The 26,441-nt window shown below is 37.6% G+C and overlaps 1 protein-coding gene across 5 annotated transcripts in view; it reads left to right on the plus strand.

Moving 5' to 3' along the window:
* Positions 1-26,441, plus strand: part of EIF5B (eukaryotic translation initiation factor 5B) — a 37,709-nt gene that overhangs the window by 3,157 nt on the left and 8,111 nt on the right. The window contains exons 1-17 of one of the 5 annotated variants that reach the window (XM_075738046.1): positions 6,409-6,561; positions 11,166-11,291; positions 11,382-11,466; positions 11,863-12,514; positions 12,994-13,214; positions 13,394-13,544; positions 15,096-15,191; positions 16,325-16,411; positions 17,838-17,927; positions 19,778-20,073; positions 20,709-20,816; positions 20,965-21,075; positions 21,958-22,025; positions 23,168-23,309; positions 24,733-24,864; positions 25,547-25,729; positions 25,858-26,019. In XM_075738046.1, coding sequence (XP_075594161.1) covers positions 12,013-12,514; positions 12,994-13,214; positions 13,394-13,544; positions 15,096-15,191; positions 16,325-16,411; positions 17,838-17,927; positions 19,778-20,073; positions 20,709-20,816; positions 20,965-21,075; positions 21,958-22,025; positions 23,168-23,309; positions 24,733-24,864; positions 25,547-25,729; positions 25,858-26,019 — 2,349 coding nt within the window. In that variant the 5' untranslated portion in view covers positions 6,409-6,561; positions 11,166-11,291; positions 11,382-11,466; positions 11,863-12,012. Of the gene's footprint in view, positions 1-6,408; positions 6,562-6,623; positions 8,537-10,667; positions 10,984-11,165; positions 11,292-11,381; positions 11,467-11,862; positions 12,515-12,993; positions 13,215-13,393; positions 13,545-15,095; positions 15,192-16,324; positions 16,412-17,837; positions 17,928-19,777; positions 20,074-20,708; positions 20,817-20,964; positions 21,076-21,957; positions 22,026-23,167; positions 23,310-24,732; positions 24,865-25,546; positions 25,730-25,857; positions 26,020-26,441 lie in introns of those variants that run through there. The other 4 variants (XM_075738030.1, XM_075738037.1, XM_075738056.1 and 1 more) reach the window with 4 other exon arrangements.

A 26,441-nucleotide genomic window follows, 5' to 3' on the forward strand; every position in this document is an offset into this window, starting at 1 on the left:
GAACTTGCAGTGCAGAGGAAGCACATGGGAAGATGCAGGTGGTATGTCTGTGTTGTGAATATTGGTTTGAGAATTGATGTGACAGGAAGGAGATTTTTCTGCTTGTCTTCTGACATACAGAGACAAATTACAGAAGGTATAAGTCATCTTTACTTATCTAACCTCACCCCCATAGCTTTGACTTCTGTTGTGTAGTTTCCCCCCTCCCTTGTTTCTGCTGAGTACAATAGAGGTCATACTGATGAGAATTGATATATATCCGGGAAGCGTGCTGGTAAGTGAGGGTGAGGATGAATTTTTGTCATGGGGAGAGGGTGTAAGAGAGGGAGAAGACCATGAGTGAGGTGATAGCTATGGTGAGCAGGGGAAGAATGGGAATGCAGGACCGTAGCCTGTTGTGAATACAGGTTGCTACCTGAACAAATATACCTACAAATCTGTTTCTACTCTACCGGCACCTCTGTTATATTCCTCTGGAGCTCCTATTGACTCCTGCCACTTGATCGCTGTGCATCTGTCCATGGAGAACCTATTTATCTAGAATGGTCAGATATGTGGCTGCTGTAGGAAAAACCACAGTGTGGTGTGTTAGGTGCTTGGTAAAGGTGGAAAGTGTCTTGGGTCATAAATAGCTCTTAAGCCATATGGAAGTTGCTTTAATTGTTTCCTCTTGGGAATTTTTATAGTTGTGTTGATTGCTCATTTTCAAATGAAACATCATAGCAAACCTTTCAATAAAAATATGAGGCGTTTGAATTTCCAAGCTTTCCTAATGGAAGAGTGGGGTTTTTGTGTAGTCCAGCTCCTCCTGGGAATGATGTGTAATGCTTTGGTTCTTGGATAGAGCTGTAATGGCAGAAGATGTGTCAAGGTTCTTCCTTGCTGTCTTTGTGAATTTAGTATAAAATTATTTTTCTTTTAATGTCTGGGAAGAAAGACTGTTGTAAACTGTAGAACTGTACTTAGAACTTAAGCCTCACTGTGGAGGCTGTGGATTTCCAAGTAAGTGTGCTATATGCTGTATGTTACAGTTTATTCCCTGTCTGGAATATGGATCTTCCCCTTGATGGTGTTAGCTTTTCTAGTGTTTTTTCTCTTTTCCCAGCTTTAAGTCATCATCTTCTCTTAGTAATTTTCCTTAGCTTCCAGTAGGTAGTCTTTAGGTGTGTTTATTCTTGTGCCCTTTAATATTGTGATCTGCTGCCTAGGCATACCGCTCTGATCATTCATGCATAATTGCTTTAGAAGTTACAGGTGCCAGCTGTGATTCTGCAGCCAAGAGTGAACGCTGCTGCTAAAATAAGATTTACAGTGCTGTTGCTGATGCTATATATTGCTTTCTCTTCTGCAAATTAAATTACTGACGTTGTCTACTAGTCATTCTATTTGGGCCTTTTTATTAGTGTGTTAAGTAAAATCATCTTAATGTTGTGTAGGAAAGTTCTGTGAAGGCTAGAAAGCCTGCTAACACCTGTAGTTCAGAAACATTCTGTACACCAGAAAATTTACAATAACTGTCTCTGTTTCTCAAAAATATTTCCACAAGCAAAGCTTTCTGCAGCTCTGTCAAGGAGAACAGCTGATAAACCCTTGAGATCTTTGTTTTGCAAATTCCATCTGGAAGATGCCAGTATCTCGTACTGAAAGATGGAGTAAAATAATCCAAAGTAATTTCTCCATTACAGAAATTTACTGGCCTGTTCTATGCAAGTATATATTTCTATTCCCCCCAAATCTATAGTTTTTAATGCAGGCATTTCATATTTATAAGAAAAATATTTTTCTGTGTTTTATTGCATTTTTTTAAGCAAAGTATCGTTGTAAAAAAAACCTGTAAGGACCTTCAAATATTTGCAGTAATGGCAACATGAAGCAAAAAGCACTGCAGTACACTGAGTAGATTGTTAGAAGCAGCTTTTCTTGTCGTAATCTTGATTCTCTTAATCTGTTACCTTCATGAAGGCATCTAAACCTTATGTATAGCCACTGCTTATGAAAAGTATGAAAATAGAACATTGCAAGGTAGTAGGAATTGCAGGTCATGTTCCTTCATTTCTCTGAAGATCTCTGGAAAGCCTTGCTCAGAATAGAGAGGTTCATGGTAAGTTAAACTTTGCTGCTGTTGTTGACAGTCATAATTTCAAGCCAGACAAGCTGACAGCTCTACATACCTTTGCCAGTTTTAATTGCATTAGTACTGTCATGTTTTTCTGACTCTGGGCTCATGTGCATCACTATACATTTGTTCTGTGCTGTTCGTCACTTAAAAGCTGCCTAGGAGTTATAGTTCTGGACAAAACCTCCAGTTTAGTAACTTTTAACACTTCCATAATATTCCTTTTCTTCTTCCCTCTCACTCCTTCCACAAAAATAGTCCCCTAGACTGGTAGAGGAAATAATTTTTCTGCACACAAGTTATGTGTGCACATAATTAATTTAGTCATTATTTTGGCTTGCTAAAAATGTACAATGCAGTCTGGCGGGTGTTGTGGTCTGAAAGCAGTTGATATCTTACAGAAGATGCGTGTTTTGATAATCTTGGTGTTTGCGGCACTGATGATATTCTTTCCCATATATCTTTTTTTTCCTTTTATGATAGTGCAGTAGAGATTTTAAACATGAATCTGCTGTCTTAACACTGAAATATGTTTCTTTAGATAACATGCTGTTAGATGAAGCATTGGTTTTAATTATAGTTAATGTAGATAGGCATCTTTTGCTCTTCAGGATTATAGACAATCTAAAGTGTATTTAATGAAGTTTTCTAAATGGTATTTTTGTGATGTAGTTTGATTTTATGCAATGAGAGATACATAGGATATAGAAGTTGTGAAACACTGGACTTGGAGGTAATTTCTGTCATCTTTGCACTTTTTCTAAGCAAACAAAAACCCCAAAAGCTAGTCCAGGGAAGACCAAATGCTAGTTCTAGCATTTCATATTCCATGCTTTTAGTCATCTTGTTATCTCGGGATGTAAAAACTTAAACTGAACCTTGAAGAACTGCTTTCTTCCCTAGCTGTGTTGTCAACTGTTAGCCACAACAGAAGGTTTTTATCTTGAAGTTCTGCTATATCTTTGTTTAAATGGGAATTTTAGGTTGTGCTGAGCTTTCCCCCGCCCCTTCCTCCTGGGAATGTGTAAATGAGACTTTCTGTTTTTCTGGAATCTGTTTGGGGCTAAAATTTATGTTTTCTCTGTCTTTCAGAAGGTTTTGCTTAGCTGATAGTTATCCCACTCTTCTTTTTCCCCAGCCAAACTTAAAAGGCATGACTCTTTAATATTAAAAATGGAATCATTGTCTTGGGAGCCTAAATAAAAAGCAATTACCCTTTTAGTCAAATTTTACTTCCTTGCTGTCTCATGTAATTAGGTAGCTTCAACCAGCTTCCTTCATCTTACTAGGGAAAAAGAGGTAAAGTGTAGTTTGACATCACACATAATTCAGTTGAGCTGCCAGACATTTTAAAGTTTGTGGTTTTATTCTTGCTGTCCCCAGCAGCATGCTGTAACTGCTTCCATTGCATTGGATCCAGTGCTTATGTGCCCGCAGTTCAACTCGGGTGTGTGATTTGATCTGCTGCCAAAATAGTGTTTTCTGCAAGGACCTGTGGCTGCAGGATTGCCTGAGCTGATGAGAGGGGAAAGCGTGGCTGGGAATGGGGAAGGAAGTCACTTCTCCCCTCCCCTGCCCCATAGTTTGAGGAAAAGGCAAGGGGAGGGTGGCCTTTTTCTGGGGCTGTGATTTTTTTTTTTTAAGCACTGTCAGCTGTGGTGGCGGGTTGTATAGCTGGGGCTCATGTGGACACTCCCTCACTTCTTGATCTGAGGAAGGAGTGCAGTTCATTCTTTTTTGAATTTCAAACTCAGGCATATGCAATTTAAATATTTTCAGCAGGAAAAATGAGGTGGCTGTTTCTACTCGTAAAAGAAGTTTGTGGTGTTCACATCCTTTGATAGGTAAATGAGAAAAAGGCCATGGCTTTATTTTCATGTTTTGAATAGCCTTGCTGAGCCAGCAGATGCTTGCATTTTCAATTTCATAACCCACTTAAAGAATGAGTTGGTGGTGCATGGTTTTGAACAATTAAATAATTACTTCCAAAGTGATTTATGCTCTGTAGCATTTTAAACCAGTTGCTCTAAAAGAACTTTTTTTTTTGGAAGAGAATGCCAATTTATCTTAATACCTGCAAGTAAAACCAACCACAAATATGCCATTCAGCATTGGTAACTTGCTAATTTTGGATAAACTTGTATTTAGAAATGCATCCTTATTACCAGGCTTATGTCACACACATACAAAGGATGGGTAAGGTGCTCTAGGGGGGTAATAGTAAAGACCTGTCTGAAAGCATTATTAGTTTTACTTGTTCTAAAACTATTGCAAAACCAAACACATGAAAAGAAGCTGAACCATCTGTTTCCAGTCTTTTTGAAGTTCAAGAGCTCTTTTTTAAGCAAAGGAAAATGACTTAATGACAGTGATGTTCCTTTGAAGGTGGTTAGAAGAGCTGGTGTCATGTAAATGATGAAATATCTCCAAAGTTGCCTCAGTAAAAATGAGTCTTCTGATTATGCAGGAATGTGGGCAGTGAGTTCACAGTAGTGATGCAACTTTCTTACTGTGTTGACTTACTGACTCTTCTGCCCCATGCACATGAATGTATTTTTTTCTTTAGTCTGTTTTTAATTGTATGGCATTTTCTGACATTTGAACTTCATCTTTACAGAGACAGCTTAAAACCAATCCTAACTAAAATATTTTTAGCGTAATTTGACTTAGCTTGTTATCTCAGTTAGCTGTAAGTTGAAGGCAAGCTTTAGTAATCATATTTGTGTTGGTCAGTGCAGTGGATCAAAAAGTACTTTTAATCTTTGAGTCTGCGTGCACTCTTTGCTTTTAGTTTCAGCATGAGTGTGTTATCCTGTTGACTTTGCAAAGCTGGATGTTGGATTTTCAGTAAAGGGCTTGTTCTCATTTTAAGCTGAAGTCTTCTATTTAATTTCTGCAGTTTCATTTAACTAATTTCAATAGAGTCAAATTGATATAAATCAGGGCAACTCAGCTCCTTTGTATACTGCTAATTAATCCCATTGCTGTACTCTTTCACTTCATGTATGGATTAATAGTTTCCTTTGCTCTTTATCTTACTGCTGCCTAGTCAGGATGCCATCTCTGTCACATGTAGATGCATGGTGCCTGTTTATAATGAGGTTTTGCCGTGTGTTTGGGGTTAGCTATTGTAGATACTATAAGTGTACTCAAAGTCATAAATTGTGTGGGGTGTTAGGAAAGAGCATGAGGACAATATACATGTTTGCTGGTGGTCTTGCTAATATAGTATGCTTGTCTGTTATCAGAATGCATCTGTGAAGTGCTGTTGGTGTCACTTGGCCTGCAAGGCTATCTATCCTTCACTAGAACCTGCATGGAAAGCAGGAGGAGCTTGTTTGGCAAGGAAGGGCAGTTAAGCATTTCAGCTGCAGAAGTTCACTGAGCAAAGAAAAATGCTAAAAGGCTATTAACTCTTAATTCAATATCTGTAGTCCTATCTTCCTCACACTTGGCTGCGTTTTCTGGGGCAATGCCCAAGAAGTCTTTCAAGTTTCTATCCCTAGATTGGTCTGTTACAGAGATTATATTGCACGCTGTGTCAGTCCGTAGCGTGGAAGCTTCATACTATGAAAATCCCTAGTGACGAATGTGTTAACTGTGCCAGTACTTGGAGTAATTTTTTAACCTTCCGTGGAAGAGAGAAGTGGTAGATAATAATAATATACTTGTAACTGTTCTGAAATACTTTGTTAGGAAGCTTTGATGGTTTTTATCTTTTTCAGAATTGTAAGTTTAAATCTTGATTTGGAGCATGGTAACTTCTATTCTGGTGAGATGTACATTAATTAACACCTGTAATATCCTAGACTGCAAAAGAAAGGGTAGAACTTCAAACTTCAAAAATACATCTTGCTAATTGTGCACAAGTGTTAGAAACTATGAAACTTTACAATTTAAGTGTTTGTAAGCACAATTGCAAAGCATGCCCTTAAAAGACTAAAGCAAACCCTAGTATGTGGAAACGAGGATTAACATAAGCTTGAATGTCTGTAAGTCAAAGCTTGTGTTAGGGTGAACTCTGGCCTCATGATGGCTTCCACAGGGAATTGCTAGGTTCTGGCTGTTGCAGGCCATTGCATCAGAAAAAGAACTTGCTCCAAAACTGTGCTGCTTTCTCATGTTTTAAAAAAAACCCTGCCCACTTCTCCCCCCCCCCCCCCAAAAAAAAAGTGTGCCCAACACCTTAAGATATGTGCTATTTCCGTATTTTTTCAACAGATACTATGTAACAGCTGAGGTTGGTTTTTTTTTAACTGGGGTTCTAGTCTTAAATATTGTTTCCTTGCTGTACTAGCAAGAGAAACACTGTGATTTTTTTTTTTACAGACTGTGCATCTATCAGTCACGAGGTTTTTCCGCTTTTCTGACTCAATAGCTTGCAACTGTGTGGGATCTTATAAGTAGGAGAGCTACTGGCTGTCTTTTTACGTGACTGAGCAGTGGTAGGTGACAGCTCTTCATTTATTTCCTAACTCTGCTTTAATCTTCACACTGAAAATGCTTCATACTTTCTTATAGGTAGGATTTGTGATTAGCTTTATTTGTCACTGGTTTTGCTTAACGTGTAACACAAGCAACTTAGGTTGTGTTTTGGAGTGTCACTTTGTTACTGGCCTGATTTGATACTTTGTGTGAGAGATGTTGTTGCATTTCCTTTGTTGTCCGTGCCTGTCTTAAAAATCTCCAAAGGCTTACCTGGGGATGACACAGTATATTTGATCCTGGTTTGTTACAGAATGGTGTGCTAGCACAGCATTTAACCAGTGACCCAGTGAATACTCTGGAATCTATTCATAAGCAGCTTTCCCTATGTAATACAGGTTTTCAGTAGTCTATGCAGATAACTTGTACTGGAATCCTTTTGTGCAAGATGATTTCTTAATGTCCTTTCTAGGACAGTAAGGTCAATATTTTTCAGTACGAAGTATGTGAATGTTTCTGCTACTTTTAAAATGCTTTGGAATATTTTGAAGTCTTATATTGCTGTTAATTCTGCTTAAATGGCAAAAGGTGGTGAAATTGTGTAGGGGAAATGTAAAGCACTTTTTTTCTGATCAGTTGTGTAATTCTGAAGAGGAATAGTTTTGCTTGGTACTTGAATTGTGGTGATCGCTGCATACTTGTTACTGATTACTGCCATCTCCTTTAATTAGCCTGACTGCTGTGTCTTCTCCTGCTGCATAGTTTTGCCCTGTATTAGGCACAGAACTCCATGGAGGAATGTCTGCAGCCACTCAGTGTTTTGAAAACTGCTTGTTTAGCTTTATGATTGAAGTACACACACCTAACTCTTGCTGTAATTTACTGCATTGAAATGCTGTTTTAGCAATATCAGAACTCTTTTCAGATCTGGCAGTGAACATGGAGGCTGGAATCAAAAGTATATGAATAAGAAAGGTGGCTCAGGCTTCACTTCTGAAACAGAGACAAAAGAAAATCAGGGAAGTAACCCCTTCTCAGCAGTGCAGTAGCACTTTGCTTTGTTTCATGCTTTCCAGACCTCTTTGAGCCTCTTGCGCTGGCTGAGGAAATGTGGGCTTATCTTGGTATGTGAACCTGATCAACAGCAAGCCTCCTTTGAGTCCAAAGCATTGAGCTTGGTTGGCCTAAGGTGGTGAGGCTGTGAAGTCTATATATAAAGTCTTCATGTGAAAGCTATTTGAGGTCAGAATTGAAAACTGTTTGAGCATACTGGTGCTTTCAAGTTCCTGTAGTAGGCACTCTTAGGGTTGGGGTTAGGACCCTTGTAAAGGTTGAGTAGAGGGGCAAGAGGGGCTGTGTAGAGACCTTTTGGAAGATTTGGAGGAGGAGATTCCTTGCAGGAGTGTTTGGGTTGCCGAAACGTGTTTGGGAACTCCTTAAGTTTACGGGAAAAACTTCCTAGGTGTATCTTCCAATGTCAATAGGAAAGAAGCTCTCCTGTTAGGTATCTAAGTGCAGTGGATTTCTTAGGACATAAGAAGCTCCCAGGAAGAGAGTGAGGGCACCTTCTCAATCTTCTTTTCACCTTTCTTTTATTATGAAATCCTAGTGGAATATTACTAGAATTTTAAAAGGTAAGGAGATTCAAGGTCAGTATGGGAATAAACTCTTAGTAGTGGAAGTCAATATTTGCATTCCTTGACTTTCCAGTAATATTCTTGCTTTACAGTTCTTAAGAAGAATTATAACTGTATATATTCCTGTGTATATAAACGCATGCATTAATTTTACTTTTTACCTCATCCAGGCTCAAATGTTTGAAGCCTGCTGTATCACTACTTAGTAAATGGAAATGTAGTGGAAAGTATAGATTTCCTGGAAACCATTGACTGTTGAGCAGTGGAAGCCAAGGTTGGAAAGGCTCTCGTACTATATTTATGCCACTATTGTGACAGCTGAGCAGTCTTCATTATTATTCCTAAAGTGTTCTTGCTGGTGGGTGTTAAAGCTTAATGTCTGTGAATTAGTTTATTCAGTGTTTGATTTGAGAGATTTTTTTCCCCAGAGAAGTTTTCTTCAAGGTTCGGTTGAAGTGAGTTGATTTAAAACCAAATAAACTCCCATGCCTTTAAAGCCTGTATTCTGGAAAACATAAGGTACCATAACCATCCTCTTTGCTAGTAGCATAAAAAACATGTGGTTTATGTTTGGACATAACTTTCTGCAAAGTTGCAATGTGAAAAGTCAGCCTTAGGAATACCTATGTAAAATTTAAGCTGTTTAAAGGCTTGGCTCTTTAATATCTGTACAATCACAAGGTTAAGATCCTGTAGTAGTGGGAGCAGTACAGCCATAGAAGTAGTAGTAGTAGAGCTTGTATTTTGGTCTCTTCAAACTATATCAAGTTTGGATTTGATTCAGTCTCCTCCATCAATTCCTAGAGTAGAAGGAGGTAAGCAAGTGAACTTAAACTGATATGCTGCAATTAATGCAGAAAGAAATGTGAGGGCCTGTGTGTAGGCCTGGATGTAATATGGTTAGCCTGATATTAGGGCTCTAACTCTGGGTGTAGAAATGATTGTTGGCATTTTTATTTCGGCTGTCTATGCTACTACCCCCAGTGCACAGCCAGTTAAACTGCTTATAAAAACAGCTCTTAAATTGCTGACATGTCAAGTCAGCTGTTCTTAAGGTGGAAATGGCCAAAACATTTATTCTTTCCTCTTGGGGAGGTAGGGATTGGTTTAGAAATCTTGCATTAACTTTGAGTTACATTTCTTTGAGAAATGCATTACGTATCATGTCGGCACATAAGAAGTACTACTAGGTGTATTCAGCTGTGTTTTTTCTTCTCTTGACTAGAAGTATCTCTGGTAATAAATATGTTGTACAGTCAAGTGCTTCATTGTGCTGCTTTTTATTTGGTTTGTTCAGTCTATACAGATAGAAATTTAAGATCTTGGCCTTTAAAAAAAGTCCATTGTTGCTTACTTGTGCTTTTGTCACATATAGACAGTGTTTGGTGACTTATGGCCAATTTTGGGGATAAAATGGGTATGTGAATATCAGCATTCACTGAACCTTGCAAAATGATTCTCTCAGCCCTCTCCTTTTACAAACAGAAATACGACTTAGACTTAATTATTCCTTTAAATATTCTGAAATTCAATAAGTACTTGATTTTCTTTAGTAATATGCAACTTCTGGGTTTGGAAATTGGCAAGGCTGAAGCTCTAGTAGTTTAGAATTTGCTGATATCTTTGAGGTCCTGAATTTGGAAGAAATTTATTTCCCTTATTTTCTGGATATAGATTCAGGTATTTGATGGGTCAACCTTTGTCTGACTGATATGTCCTGAGTGGTAGTAATCGAGACAGTGAAATTGTGAAACAAAGAACAGTTTTCTGCCCACGTATCTAAGAGGGAGTTACATGAGATATTAATTGCATATTGGTTAAATGGTTTTTGAAACTGCAAGCTGTGATAGAAGTAGCATCCGTTTGCTACTTTAATAGACCAGTTTTGGTCTGAGTACCGAAATTCTGTGTGTGAAGCAGGGAATAAGTCAGTCTCATTTTTCACAACTGTATCGTGAGCATGATTAGGTGGAAGAACCTTTGGACACTAGACTTAGTTTTTGCTCAATCCTTGTGGTATGAGTCAAGAAAAAAGTGTCTCTGAACTACAACTATTGATAAAGGACAGGAAAAAAGCCACTTCTGCTTATTTGCAGATGAGAGGTTATTTATAGCAAGAAAAGAAAATGCTTTTGAAAGAGAAATATGATATAATGAGATCTAATGAGAAAGGATGCATATTTCAGATGCTTAATGAAACTTCTTTTAGCTTTCTTTAGGCCTGGGAGAGGTGATAGTAAGGCAAGTGGTGGAAATGAATGCTTGCCAACTGCATTGGGATTTTTTATGATCTACTTCAGAGTCTGGTTCAGGGCTGAACTGTGTTCCACTGTGTGACTTATTTTCTTGAAAGATAAGAATAAAACTTTTCAGTCTGATGGCAAAGCAATAGGCAGTTGTTATCATAAGTTGGAAGCTGTGAAGAACTTCCACTTATTTGCTGAATAAAAATATAGTAGGTTTTTTGGTTCCTAAAGGATGTTTAAAGGAGCAGGTAAGTGCTTCTTAATAAAAATTCCTGGTTACTAAATTGCAAGATTTCTTCTATTTTTGCTTCATTTTTACACTTTCATTGTGGAGTCTGCTTTTCTATCAGTGACACCTAGTGTGATTTGAAGGGCTAAACAATTTATCTTTTGGAGGAAAAAAGCAAAATAGTCTAGTTACATTCTTCGAAGAAGTTTTATCGAATCTCACATCTAAACTTTTAAAGTCAGTGTTGCAAGAACTGAACACATCTAACTATTGCATCTCCCTTGAAGCACATGATGTGTGAAGGTTTTTCGTCCTACTGGGTAGAATAAGGTAATAGTGCATAATAGTTTGTTAAATGTGGTTTTTTGCCCCTGCATTGCGCCCTTGCATTGCTTATGTTTTGTGATTGATTTTATATTTAGAAGCTTTTGTTTGTTTTATGTAGATGGCTTCTACTTAGATAAACTTACTATTGGAACTCTTGATAACCTTGCTTTCCATTTGTGTTTAAGTGCAAAAGATGATATTGATATTGATGCCCTTGCTGCTGAGATAGAAGGTGCAGGAGCTGCAAAGGATCAAGAGCCTCAGAAATCCAAAGGCAAAAAGAAAAAAGAGAAGAAGAAACAGGATTTTGAGTAAGTTTTAGTTTTTTTCTATCTGTCTTATTTTATTCCATTATACAAAACCTCAGTTACTTAAGTACCATAACTTCTTTCTTATTTTAGCGAAGATGATATCCTGAAGGAGCTGGAAGAACTGTCAATAGAGGCGCAAGGAGGGAAAGTTGACAGGGAACCTTCTGCAGGAAAGGTGAATGCTGAGAGGGAGGTGGGCTATTTAATAGGAAGTAGTTGAAGCATGAGACACCTCTGTCCCAGAAAAGTTCTGATGTTGCAGTGGTTGGAGATCCTATTTGAAACATGCAGCTAGCATGTATTTTTAATTATACTGGATCATATTTTCATAGTAAAGTCAGTTGTGAAAGATTTTACCAGAAGCCATGTCTTCATGCTGATAATTATTCAAAGCCAATCAGAATAAATTTTAATTGTGGGCTGAGGTGTAGTACACTCAGCAGGAATAGTTATTGCTTTCAAGCTTTGTCTTCAATAGGATTAGTTTCTCTTGACATCTCTCAATGCTGCTACTTAGCTCACAGCAGCAAGTAATTTTTTATTTCTGATTATTGAATTGTTTAATTACCAGGTTGAAAATGACAATGAAGAAAGCTTATCAAAACAAGATAAAAAAAGGAAAGGAAAGAGTAAAAAAGCCAATCTGGAAAATGACTATGACAGTGAGGAAGTGGAAGATAAAGATAAAAAATCTAAAAAAGCTCAGAAAGCAAAACAAGACATGGTTTCTGGCAGTGATGATGATGATCATGAGACACAGGTTAAGAAAAGCAAAGGAAAAACTCAGAAGTCAAATAAAAAGCACGATCTGTCGGAAGAAGATGAAACTAATATTAAGAAAAGCAAAGAACGTGCAGGGGCGATGTCTACAGGTGAGAGCGGTGATGAATCAGATGAGGTCTCCCAGTCTAGAAAAGGACAAAAGAAAAACCAAAAACCAAAGTCCACTCCTGTTGCTGAAAGTGGGGATGATGAAGAAGAACCTTCATTCAAAGTAAAAACAGTGGCTCAGAAGAAGGCAGAAAAAAAAGAACGTGAAAGGAAAAAACGTGAGGAAGAAAAAGCCAAACTGAGGAAGCAGAAAGAGAAGGAAGAATTAGAAGGTGGTAAAGAACCAGCAAAGCCAAAGGAAGCTTCAAAAAAGGCTGAAGAGAAGGCTTCTCCTGAAGTCATGGCAACCCCTGGCCCTGGGGAAAAAGGAGAGACTCCTGCAGGAACAGAGGGTTTGTAATGTGGTTTCTAAAATTAATTTAAACACCGTAGCTGTTATAAGAAGGCCAAAGAGTTGGCAAGCAGTGAGGATGATTTGTTCCTTTATTCCGAATCAGGCGTACTAGACATTTGGTAGCCTTGCCTGCCTCTTTGTGTTGACTCACATGTGGCTGTTTTTTCTGGCCTGTTGTTTGTTCAGGTACGTGGGGAAAAAAAAAACAGATGGCAAATTCTCATTACAATATATGCTTACAGTTCTGTATTGCTAACATACTTTTACACTTCCCAGTTATTCTATTACTTTAAGACTGCAGCCTCTGACTTTGTAACTTAAGAGGCAGTTTTATTTTTTTCATTATGAAGTGCTTATGTAGTAGCCAGTCAAAATGTTCCTCATTTGGTGGTGTTTATCATATTTGAAACATTAAATGTATTTAGAGTATCTTTAAAATTTCTGGGATCTTTGAATGTATGCTCCTTCTCTCTGTAGCTGATGACAATGAGGGGGACAAAAAGAAAAAAGACAAGAAGAAAAAGAAAGGTGAGAAAGAAGAGAAAGAGAAAGAAAAGAAGAAAGGTCCCAGTAAAGCCACGGTTAAAGCTATGCAGGAAGCCTTGGCTAAAATGAAAGAGGAGGAGGAACGGGCAAAAAGAGAGGAGGAAGAACGCATAAGACGACTGGAGGAACTAGAAGCGAAGCGCAAAGAGGAGGTACCGTATATCTTACTCTGAGGATAGAAGAAGGGAAAGGGTAATCTTAACCTGTACCCTTGCTGGCGCAGTTGGTGGATTGGTGTTTTATATGTTTCTTATCAATAGAATATACGCTTGGCCGGCTTTTGTGTAAAGCATGCTTTAAAATTTCTGCATGTGTTTTAACCTTTTTCTAGGAACGATTAGAGCAAGAGAGGAAAGAAAGAAAGAAACAGAAGGAAAAAGAGAGGAAGGAGCGTTTGAAGAAGGAGGGAAAACTTTTAACAAAAGCTCAACGAGAAGCCAGAGCAAGAGCGGAGGCTACTCTTAAACTACTTCAAGCTCAGGGTAAGCAGTAAAGTTTAGAATAATAATAAAAAATTTAAAAAATTCATACCCCTTACTGCTCTGTGTTTTTTTTCTATCTGGAGCTAGGAGGGCAAATACTGAGTAATACCATGTAAAGCTGTTCTGATGTCAAGGAAGGCAGTGTGTGGGCCCCCCCCATTTTCTTAAGTAGGTTTAAATGCCTGTATATTTTTCATATTACACTTTAAATATCCAACTTCTTAATACATTCCACTTGCGGTTTGAAGGCGTTAGTTATGGAACGCAGGAAAAATCACTTCTTTCTATTGCTTAGTCCAAAGGCCAGGAAAAACAGATGGGCTGTGCTGCAGGTCTTGTAAGACCAGTGATCTGGATTGTCTTTGAATTATATCATGTTCTCAATTAAGCAAGTGGATTGTTTTGCCTCAGGTTAGCTAGTTCATGGGAACAGTATATTATCTTCTTGCGTTTGCTTCAGGAAAAGGTTATATAGGAGCTTTCCTGCTTTTCTGTCAAGTATTATCTGTTTCCTTTTGCAGTGAAGTAAAATGTATCCAATGTATTGCAAGACCGTCTCCTAATTTGTTCCTGGTAACTTGTTTGTGGCTAAGGAAAGAAAGTAATTCCTGAGTGCTGAGTATCCTTCTTTTTGTATTTGTAGAGAACACTATCAGATGGTTTGGTGGTAGGTGGAAGTGTAAGAGTAGGAATCTCTGTAGCTAGTAAACTGTTTGGAGCTCTTAAACATATAAGAGACCATTTCTCTTCAGTTGTTGCTGTAGTTATTAGAAACCTTCTATTTGTGTGCTGCCACAACTGGATATTTGTCAAATCTACACTATAAATCACACAGTACCTGGAGGAATTTTGTGTGTTTCAGAAGGTGCAGCAGTAATTAAATTATTAATTTGTCTTTGCACCAAACTTCTGTTTTTAATTGAATCCCTTCCAATATTATGGTGCTGTCTTTCTGGTGAGGTGAAGATGAAGCTGATGTATTGAACGTGGCATTATTTTAGTACCTAAACCCATCTATGTTAAAAAACAAACAAAAAACCCCCAACATTGAGCAAAAGGGAAAATACTATCTACTGAACAACTTTAAGGTTTTAAGAAGAGCTCTACCTCTTAACTGCCCCAGATTGGGTGAAACTAGGATGATTCGCAGACTGGTTTTAAGTGAGTTTTAGCATGGCAGACTTTAAACTGACATATGCTTGTTAAACTTGAGGTATATGTGTTCATGAAATCCTACGTAAGCATGTGATAGCTTCAGACCTGGAGTCTTAGGATCAGATTGGGTGCGTTTTGGGTTTTTTTTTCCCCTATTAGTAATCTAACTACTTTTTGGGAGTATTCAGAGTATCTGAAGAATTATACTTTGCTCAAGTTTTGTAGCTTTTGAAAATGAGACTTTTTAAAAAAAGATAAAATATTCATTGAACCTACTTTCCACTCTCTTTCTTCCTCCACCTTGCAATTCTGGTGTATGTGTTCTCATTTAAAACAAAGCTTATGTTTAGTAATTAATTGTCTGGATTTTCTTTTTAACAATTTTCTTTTTTGCAGGTGTTGAAGTGCCATCCAAAGACTCTGTGCCAAAGAAGAGGCCAATATATGAAGACAAAAAGAAAAAGAAGCAGCAGCAGCCAGAAAATAAAGAAGGTGTGGTTTGCATCTAGGGCTTCTTAATAGATTAGTCATATTTCCGGAAGTGTTTGTGGAATAGATCAGCTAATCCTAAACTAATTGCACTTCAGAGTGCCTTCCACGTTCTTTTGATACTCCTACCCCCACATGCAAGTGCTGATGCATTAGGATCCTAAAGTTGTTTTGAAGACTGCTCACTTAATCCTTTGTTTTACAATCTCCTTGACTGGTATTTTTTTCCTGACCATAATATCTAAATGTTGGAGATGTACAGAATGTACGGATGTTTTAAGAATGGGAGGTTAAATGCTTTGTGCATATATGTAGGTCAAATAAAATGTAGCATAAGTAATAATGGCTTGTAATTAAGTCTGAGTTGATGTCCCAGGATGAAAGGCCATTGATCCTAGTTTTAGTACTTCTCTTTTAAGATGGAGATGTTTGCTTGTTTTCTCATATATAAAAACAGTTTTCAGTTTCCAGGGCATGAGTAGTTCAGAGAGTTTGCATTTTTGAAAACTTAGTATTTATAGCACTTGTTAGATGTAGAGTGAATGTGTCAGAATTTTTTTACTTTTGTGCTTTGTGGTTTTCCTGTGGGGGTATTACTGTGGCTCTTCTCAAGACTATTCCTTAAACAAAACAAAACTGCATTGCATCAGTTTTATGTTATTTAGCTGTTGTGTGGTGTTGTGGGGTTTTTAATGTTTGACGTGAATTATGTGGTTACTTAACACTTAAGGAGTGCATGTAAAGAATTGAGAATGGTACTTAGTGATTATTTTTTTTTTATATGGAACAGTAGAGCAAGAATGGGTAGTTCATTAGTATTGCTTCATTTTCTCCTGTCTTTTAAAGAAAGTGAGGTTTTTTCCATGTTCAAAAGCAATGGTGATCCTCTTAGCTGATATCTGACCTATCACATAAAATCTGTTTAACTGCCTAGAAAGCCAAATGTTTTTCAGATAAGCCATATGCTCTAAGTTTGTAAGTGGGAGTTCAGTTAGTTTGGTATTAAATAAATTCAGATTTTGTTTACTTGTAACAGCACAACTTAAATAGAACTTAAATGTGAAGCTCTATGTCTAACTAAGTTGGTTTGCACTTTGGAAGAATGTAGCAACCAATTTGCTCTCTTGCAATTTCAGAAAGCGTGGAGGTAACTTCCCCAGCTGAAGATGCTGTAGAACTGGAAGCACCAGTGAAAGAAGAGACTCCTCTTCCAGTAGAGCCAGGTTAGTAGTAATCTTAATAAACGTAAGACTGTGTGGCAGTACTGCATGGTAGGTATCATACCTTGTTGGATGGGGGCTGGGTGGCCATCCTTTCTTGAGGTAGTTGCTGTTTGTTTTTTTTCTTAAGGGAGGAACTGGTGGAATTTTATGGAATAAAAAGACATGAAACTTCAGGATGAGACTGCAAAGGTCCCTTATTCTGGGTGAACTCCAGTGTTCAATTGGCTTAGGCAGCTACCTCAAATAAGCACATTTAGTGCCTTATGATTAGCTCCCTTGACTTTTTATTTGCTTTCTAAAAGGCTGTTTTGTCAGTGGTTAGGTGGGGGTAGGGAGGAAATATGCTGCTTCTAGTATTGATACTGCAATATTCACAGTGGTCATATTCTTGATTCCAAATGTTTTGCTTTCAGAAGTGCTGAATGTAGTGCATATGGGTTAGCTTGTGAAACTGAATATTGGCATAGCAAGTGATTGTTGCCCTCGTTTTTGCCTGTACTTGTTTTGGCAAAATCACGCTGTACTGGACTTTTTCCTCAGCAAGGAGACTGTTTCAGTTTTTACCCTTATCCTTAAGTCAGACAAATACTGACAAAATTTCTGGCTTTTTGAAAAGAAAGCTGAATGTGTACTCTTAATTCTAGCTTGGCTTATCTCTTGAAGGAGCAATTCCATTGCCATAAAAGAGAAGGATTCACTGGCAGAACTTTAGTTCCCAGTTAATATTCTAGCAGTCTGGAACTTACACTTCATTTCAAATAGCTGAAATTTCATGACTCTTAGTGTGCTGCAACATATCTGTTGTTTGATGCCTCTTTCGGAGAGGGTTAAAAGTTTGCATTTTTCCATTTGCTATTAAGAGCTGCAGTCTCTTCATGTATGTGACTGGATTCCTGCTGGAATGAATATATTTAATGCTTCTGGAATCCATAGTATAATTATGTTAAGGCACCTGGAGTCCTAAAATAGCACTTTTTATAGACAATTTGTTATCTTCCCACTAATTAAAATTAATACTATAACCCAACTTGTTTTCTTGTTTCTCTGTCACTTTGTTACACGTGGTTAACTGCTAATTGGGCAGCTCCTTTCAAGGAACATGGTTGCGGTAGAGGTTTGTGTGGTGTGCGTTATGCAGGCACTTGCATGATATGCAGGCAGGAACTAGATGAGTAGTTTAGCTATGTCTTCCAAAAATGTATTTTGCTAAACAAAGGTGCTAGCACTGTAAGATTTTGTGGAGAGAACTGAAGATTATTTCTTAACTATGCAGCATTTTCTCTTTAGGGAACATGGAGATAGTTTGGTAGAATTATGGTAGCAGCAAACTTGTAAGTTGCAGTTGTCAGTATGTCAAAGGAAGGGGCATCTAAAAATGTTCTGTGTTGCTGGGCTGTTTCTTTTCCTTTAATGTCGGATTTCTTAGTTTCAGAAGAAAAGGAGGAAGAAGAAGAAACAGAAGATGCGGGTTTGGATGACTGGGAAGCTATGGTTAGTGATGAAGATGGAGAGAAAGGTGGGCATGTAAATACCAAACGGGTGCTTTTTCTGAGTAAGCGGTTTCTTTGGGCTGAGTTTTTTGTTTCTGTAGAAAACAATATTCAATTTAGATTCTCCCCCTGCCCTGTTAGATAAATTGTGAGGCAAGTGTGATGATAAATAGAAATAAGATTCTCTTCTCAGAGGCAGAGCTTTCAGAAATTACACAGCTGCTGCTCAAGAAGACCCTTTGGAAACACTCATATGTGCAGTTATCACCTGAAATAAATCAGTTGGAATTTTTTGTTCATTTTTTTATGGGAGTAAAAATCCTCTCCTTCTAATTTGTACTTAAACCACCTCTAGGAATTTAGGGAAACCTTTTACCTGGCACTGTATTTCTTTAGTATCCATTCCAAAATCATAACTAATGATTTAGTTATTTAATAATAACTATTAGTGTAGCTAAAAATTGCTACACTAATGTGGCAACATCTAGGAGAGTACCTTTGAGAGAAGTTCTAAAAGAAGTGGGGGACTAAGACAGTGTGAAGGTCAGTGTGCATGCATTATAGTAAGTTCCAGATACCTTCTCTCATCTCCTTCTTTGAGAGGAATAAAGGAAAGAATTGCCAGAACATTCATATTCCTGCGCGTATGTGCCAAAGCCCGTATTCTGTCTGTGGCCAGCAACAGTATTTATGGGGAAGGAGAGCTGCGCAAGAATGCAGATATAATTTCTCAGGTGTTTTCTTCCAGTGGTGAAGAAAGCCACATTGCTGCAAGTCGTCTAGAACTTGAGTTGATTACTGTTCTTAGTTCTTCCATGATGGGTCTTGTTTCTTAAGATTAAAGACTGTTCATCAAGTATTTTTTGACTTGCTCAGCCTTGCATTTCCAGCACCTCTACATTCAAGTGTAATGCTTTATATACATATATGTACAGCAGTATGGATTTTATTTCAGCACAAATCTGTGTTCCTGTGGTGCTGGAGTGTTCCACTTGGAGTATTAAGGGCTGCTCACCTTCTTGAAAGTCTATTTTAGACTGTTGCCACTGTCCTGGGGAGAATCACATCTCACTCCTTGCTGCTTGGATTTGAAGGATCTGCCAGTGTGATCCAGAAAAAGAACCTTCCTGGGAATTAGACTTAGTGTATTACTAAGCTGATGGACTTTCAGCATAGCGAGGAAACATAACTAATCTCTAAAAGCAGTGAGCCTACTAGCAGCTCTGTAAGGAAGAGAATGCATGGCTTTGAAGCGTTCATTAGCTTGTCTCTTATGATTTAGCAATTAGGATAAATGGGAAGCTGTCAAAGAAAGATTACTTTTTGATAGTTCTTTTTGTTTGTTTACTGAAGAAGTCCTCTGAAAAATATTAATCTTCTCTGAACAGTCTAGGAAAACCTTAAGATGAGCTTTTTAAAGGTGTAGAAGGGACCATTTGTTCTGATTGTTACTTCAGCTTAAATGTGCTTTCCTGAGCAGTAATACGCAGAATCCATAGTGTGTCGAATTTGGAGTATTTTGGCTTTCTGTTTAAAGTTGTTAATTCCTTTATGAAGTGCATGTACCTTTAAAGAATGCCACTGTATCTGAATATTTGCAAATGATGTCAGTCATAAGTGTGCTGATACCATTCCTCTCTCCATCACCAACTTGCTCTGCTTACACAGATCCTAAACACTTAAGTCAGCAGCTCTGAACATGAAACACTTTTTTTATATTGAAAAATGGTCTTGACTACCACTTCTTGAATGGAACCTGCTCTCAGTCCTTGCTCTCGTAGTATTCTCTCTTTGGTTTTTTGTTGCCCTCTCCCCCATAAGTGTGAATTTAATAGAGAATTTTACTTTAGATTTTATTTTGGGTTTTTTTTGACAGAGAGCAAACCTGTCCACATTGAAGTCAAAGAACAAAATGAAGTGGATGAGGAAGAGGAGGAGGAAGATGAGGAGGAGGAAGAGGAAGAAGAGAGTGAGGAATCTGAGGATAGCGAAGGGAGCGAAGATGAGGATGAAAAGACTTCAGATGAGAGAGAGGCAGACTCCCAAGCTGTTGGAAAACAATCTATGGAAAAAAAGCCCAGCAAGGAAATTAGCTCTGATTCTGAGTATGACTCTGATGATGACCGCACTAAGGAAGAGCGTGCTTATGACAAAGCTAAACGGAGAATTGAGGTATTAAGATACAGCTTTATTTGAACAGCTGGACTCTTGTGTGAGAAACAACTTAATCTTCAATTGATTGAAAGGTCTTTTAAGTGTATTTGTCAAAATGATGGCTGTGTCATGACTAATACTTAGGCAGGTCCAGAAATTGGTTTAATGAAGAAAAAAGACGTGGTTTTGCCTGAAGCTGAAGTGTTTGATTTTAGATAACTTGATCACAAAGAATGTGCACTCCAGTGTCATTCCCTTCCCCCTCCTGGAGCAAGAGGCTTTTATCCTCTACAGATAGATATTTCAGAGTTTTAAAAGATATATTTCAAAACTGTTCTACACTTTTTGTGGCTGCTTCTGTCCTCGATTTTCTTACCTAAGATGCTTCTTCAGAATGCACCGTCAACAAAGCTACCTGTTAGTGCGTATAATAACTTAGCCTACTAGACTGTAACCAAAACCAAAAAATAAACAAAAACTTAACTGTTACTTGTAAATTTTTGATTTTCCAAAAAAGGGATTGACAGACCTTGAATTGCCTTGAAAATTCAAGTCCTCACAGTTATCTCTGTTTTATGTGTATGTGTAATCAAGTCAAGAGGTGAGCTGTAGTTTCAGGTTTATACTCATCAATTTTTATGTCTCTTACTTAGAAACGACGAGCTGAAAACAGCAAAAATATGAACACTGAAAAGCTCCGAGCACCAGTTATCTGTGTCCTGGGGCATGTAGACACAGGCAAGACCAAAATTTTAGATAAGGTAAGATGTGGAATGTGAAGGTACTGCCCGTGCATCTTTTTTATGCATGTGGTTTTTTGGTTGAAAATATAACTAAAGTGTACTCAGAGATTACTTCAGTTTCTTAGATGTAAGTATTTCTGGTCTTTTTTTTTTTTTTGGTCTCTAGCTCCGCCATACTCATGTACAGGACAGTGAAGCTGGTGGTATTACTCAGCAGATTGGTGCGACTAATGTTCCCCTTGAAGCTATTAATGAGCAAACTAAGATGGTGAAAAATGTAAGTTACAGCACTGCAAAGACTAATTTTTAGAAAATATGAAATGTAAACTTAAGGCCTTGTGAGATTTTCTGATATGGGAAAATGTACTTTCCTCTCATCTCTGATATTGAGGTTAATTGTTTTCTAAAACCTGTCCTTACACACCCACCCCCAGCAAATGGAAGGCTGTCTCATTTCTCATTTTAGTTGATACATTTGGTTTCAGTTAATGCATTATTGCCACTTCTTCAGAAAAATACACAAATAATGCTTAGTCTGTTCTGGACAGTACACATATGTACATAGACTGCATATTTGTTGTCAATATTTTGATTGTAAATTGAGGCTTTTGAAACTCAGTATATTTTCTGTTAAAAACTTACCTTTTTACTGTGTGTGCTGAAATTGAGCCAGTTCCTGGGTGATGAATTGTATTGTGTTACAGAAATAGTAACTATTCTGTATTGCTTGTTTTAGATACTATATCCTATTTTGTTGCAGCAGCAGCTGACTGAAAAACCTTGGTAGTGATGGCTTTTTCCAAGATTTTACTCAATTTATTAAAAATGTAAAGTCAGTGGAGAGGAGGAAATGTTCAAGACAAGGATGATAAATCTCGCTAGCCTGAACTATTTTTTTGCTCCGTAGGCTGCCTTGTTTTACAAATTTTAGCTGAGTTTATGGCCACTTGATACCTAGGGGAATGTGCTACATCGTTTCTAACTTTTTTTTTATTAATACTGAAATGAGGTTTGACTGATTTGGTTTATGGAGGGTGCTGGCCTTAAAATATGTATCTGGAATTTTGAAGTGAAGGCTGCCAGTAATGCTGCCAGCTCTTAGTGGTTTTTTTAGTTCTTGTGTAATCTTTACAAGATGGCTAATATTTTGAAATGTTAGTTTGACAGAGAGAACATAAAAATTCCAGGCATGCTGATAATCGACACTCCAGGACATGAGTCTTTCAGGTAATGTTTTCTCACAGTATAGTACTTCCCAGAAGTGATGACTAGAGCATCTGGATATATTTTTAACAAAGTACTAGGTCTTTGCCTAATCCATTGTGTTTCTTCTCGCTTTAAAAACAAACAAACCTAAAGTAGAGGAATAAGTGGATTTGCTTAGTTTGCAGGTGCTTTTTATAGCTGGTTAATTGCTGGCTTTTTATATCTGATGAATTTTCTGTCTTCATGCTAATTGAGCCATGAATATCTGCAAAAGCATGTCAATAACTTTTTTCTTAATAGTTAGTGTAAGAGGAAAGACAGAAGCAGGAAGCTAGCTGGAGAAGAAAAGGTGGGGATTTCAGGTGACCTAAGTACTCTGCTGTGAAAAATGACAACTTCTGTCCTAGCCTCCAGTTCATAGTGTCCCAGTTAAGGTAACAGTTCATAAGACTGGAAGTTGCCAATTGCCTAAGTCAGCTGATTCTTAGCAGAGTTCATGTGCTGTCTAGGAACACCAGTGGCATCCAGGTAAGCCACTAAATCAACTTTTAAGTTTAAAACATGATATGCATAACTGCTCACTGAGGTAGTGCTCAGGTGAAATCTCCAAACAGAAGGATTAAGACTTTGATGTGACATTCTTAAACCTCTGCAAGCATTGAAATGCCATGTCAAGGGCACTTGGTAATGTTCTGATCAGTTCCTTGGCATCATACCAATTACAGCTTGTCATCTTCTACCCAGGTTTTGTTTGGCACCAAAGATGTCTGAAAATTTTAGTATTTATGTAGTGTTATATAATAAACTGTCTTGTTCAGATTTTGCACTCTTGTATTTCATTGTAACCTTCTAAATTCTCATTCTGAAAAAATCAGAACGTATCTTAGCTTGTAAAAATATATACTAATAGGAAAACTCTTGGGAGAATAATAATTTCTTATTTTTGCTTACATATGCTCTAATGCATTCTGTTAAATGGAATTTGCATAGTGTGATTTGAATACTTGTTTATAGTTTACATTTCTGAGAGAAAAATAACTACTTGATTGACTTTAGCTTTTTGTGGGTCAATGTAAGTTTGACATTGTATTTGGTGTTTCTATTAAAGTTCTGTTGCTACATGACAGATTTTTCTTTTTCTGTTTCCTCTTTCAATGCCACAGCAACTTAAGAAATAGAGGAAGCTCACTTTGTGATATTGCTATACTTGTGGTTGACATCATGCATGGTTTGGAGCCACAGACAATTGAATCAATAAACCTGTTGAAATCGAAGAAATGCCCCTTTATAGTAGCTCTCAACAAGGTAAGATAGCTTTTTACTCTAATAGTGTATTTGGCATCTGACAACTTTCCGTTTTCTTTCATGAGTTGTTTGTGTTACGTCTGAAGCAGTGGTTCTTAGATCCTCTCTGTTGCATTTTTCATGTCCTTGATACCCCAGTGGCTTTACAGGAGCTTTGCAGAACAATCTATCAGTTCTTCTCAGAGTCCTTACTGATAAGTTTCTTTATGTAACTTCTGTGTATGGTTCATGCTTCTGGCAGTTGTACTTCAGTTGTGGTTTTTTTCTTGTACCTACTTATATGGATTTGAGTGCATTTTCTGATAAAATTGAAATACAAGCTTTGTGTGGAAAAGTCTTAATTTTAGCTACTCATTAGTTTATCTTGAAGACAAGTTGGCTTTTAAGCTCATGGAACAATATGTTGATCACTAGTGGGAAGTATTTCAGTGTCTGCAATATTAGATCGTAAAGCCAGTTATTTTCAGCCTTGTTTTTAGAAATCCTATGCATGAGAAATTACACTGCCTGTTTGTGATGACTTTATTATAATAAGGAAACTACTTGTGTCCAATGACTTTGGACGCTATCTGACATGCTGACAGAGAACTTCCAGAGGGGTATTCATGTGCAGTGTAAAAAATTGCAAGATACTTTAAAAAATGAAATTAGCATTAAGAGTGAAGCTTGTTGGAACTGAGGAGGCTATTGTCTCGTTGCTGAAAACAGCTGCTTTTAAAAAAACCCAAAACCTACCTATTGGATGGAGAGGTTTTAAGGCCTACAGTGAGCCTGAGATGAAATAGCCAGTGCTTCTTGCATTTCAGGTTACAGTTTTATCATTTGACCAGGTTATAATGCATTTTCTAAAGATGTAGTTTTGATTTGTACAGCAAATATAATAGTTTCTTGGGCTTTGAAAACTTACTTAGGGAAGTATTTCTGAAGTTGCGTCCTGTGAACAACCCCCTCTGTGATCCATTCTCTGTAGCAACATGGGAAAGGGTCCAAATTCACCAGTAAGTTTTAAAAGTTCTTTGTAAACTAGAACAGTCTCTTTTCAGGAAAAAAAGCACAAACCCCTTCATGGGTGTTTTTTGTGTATGTGAAGCTATACGTGGGTCTCTTTCTTTGGAAAGTTTTACCTTAAACTTGATGTAATGAATATATATAAACTTTGCCCATATGAACCTAGATTACTACAGCTTGAATTTTTAAAACCTATAGTAGTATTGCTATCATGAAACACCCACCGACATTAGATAAATACATAAACAGAAATAAATATAGCAGCTAAAGCAAATAACAAGATTTCAGGTGATTACTGGAACGATCGATGGCTAGCTGTGTTGGCTGGTAAAGTATTTCTCACAGATGATGTGGCATAAGCATAAAGATGCCCTGTAGTAAGCTGCATCAGATGACATATTACTGTATTTTTAAGATTGATAGGTTATATGACTGGAAAAAAAGTCCAGATACAGATGTAGCTGTCACCTTAAAGAAGCAGAAAAAGAATACAAAAGATGAATTTGAAGAACGTGCAAAAGCTATCATAGTGGAATTTGCAAAACAGGTAGGCTGGAATATTCAAGGTTCTTTTGTTAACAAAAGTGAAAGTAAAGAGGGTGAGTGGGTGGTGTGGCGTGTGTGTGTGTGTTTTTTTGGGTGAATTTTTTTCTCTTTCCACAAAGCATCTTGGAATATCAAGAAAACCGACACATCTCTTCTGACACATTGGTGTTTACCTCTCATAAACCAAACTTTGTTGCTGTTAAATTAATCTCTTAACAGCTCCATCCTAGAGCGCTAGTTTGGAGAAAAGTAGCAGCCAATTGCAGTGCGTGGTCAGTGGAGCTGTGAATAGCAGATCACGTTTTCTGTCCTTATTCTTTCCCTCTTTGGGAATTGCCTGAGAGAATCCCATCTGCCTCTTATTCCCTCGGACGCTGGCAGGGCATGAATCACATCAGTTCTGGGAACTTCTCTTGGCAATGTACAGTGCTGTCTAGAAGCTAGATGTGGTAATTAGCTTTGTAGAGTTACCCCAGACTGCTTCCAAGAGTGGGTTGAGGCTTTATGTTCCATAGCATACCGTCAGTAACAATGTTGATTGGTTGGGTTTTTGTTGTTTGGTTTTTTTTTTTTTTATATTGGGATTTTAAAAATGGAATAGTAATCGTCTGGGGTTGAATGTTACTGTTAATACTGATACGTATGTATGTTTTCCCCTATGTAACTATGAATCCTGATTCCAGGGCTTGAACGCTGCCTTGTTTTATGAGAATAAGGATCCCCGCACTTTTGTTTCTCTTGTACCTACCTCTGCTCACACAGGGGATGGCATGGGAAGTCTGATAGCTCTTCTCGTTGAGCTAACGCAAACTATGCTGACCAAGAGACTGGCTGAGTGTCAGGAGCTGAGAGCTCAAGTCATGGAGGTAATTTAGAAGCTGTTCTTTGAAATTCATATAGAAATTTCTCCCTTCCCTGCCCCCTTCTTTCTGGTTAAAAAAAGGGGGCGTTTGAAGTGCTTAAATAGGGAATAACTTTTTTTTTCCCCTTTCAGGTTAAAGCACTGCCAGGCATGGGCACTACCATAGATGTTATTTTGATTAATGGACGCCTAAAAGAAGGAGACACCATTATTGTTCCTGGGGTAGAAGGTCCTATAGTAACTCAGATTAGAGGTCTTTTGCTACCTCCTCCTATGAAGGAGCTACGAGTTAAGGTATGGAAACTGGTTAGTGTATTGACATTTAGAGAAGATTTAGAACCAGAAAAAAAATACCATTTTCTAAAAAATGAGAATGTAGTAGAGTGCAGTTGTATTAGCAGTAAGTATCTAAGTATCTATGGGGAAGATGGTGCACATCTAGTGTTGTTGTGAATGTACTTATCTATACCTATTGGTGTGTCTGTTCTAACAGTGGCAAAGAAAAGGATCAAGGAGTTGTGTTGCAGTGAGGATTAAGATGTGTATGCTTTAATAAGGGGTTCAAGCATGTGGCTATGTGTGGGAAGGAGATACCCATCTTACATGGAAATTGGAGTGTTACTAGTACAGTGTCTTCTGAGTTAAAGTATATATTATTAGCAAAAGTGTTTTTTAATAACAAAAATCATACACACTTAGATTTGAGAAAAGTGAAC

The sequence above is a fragment of the Balearica regulorum genome, chromosome 1 (assembly GCF_011004875.1).
Source record: "Balearica regulorum gibbericeps isolate bBalReg1 chromosome 1, bBalReg1.pri, whole genome shotgun sequence".
In the NCBI taxonomy this organism is placed as follows: domain Eukaryota; kingdom Metazoa; phylum Chordata; class Aves; order Gruiformes; family Gruidae; genus Balearica; species Balearica regulorum.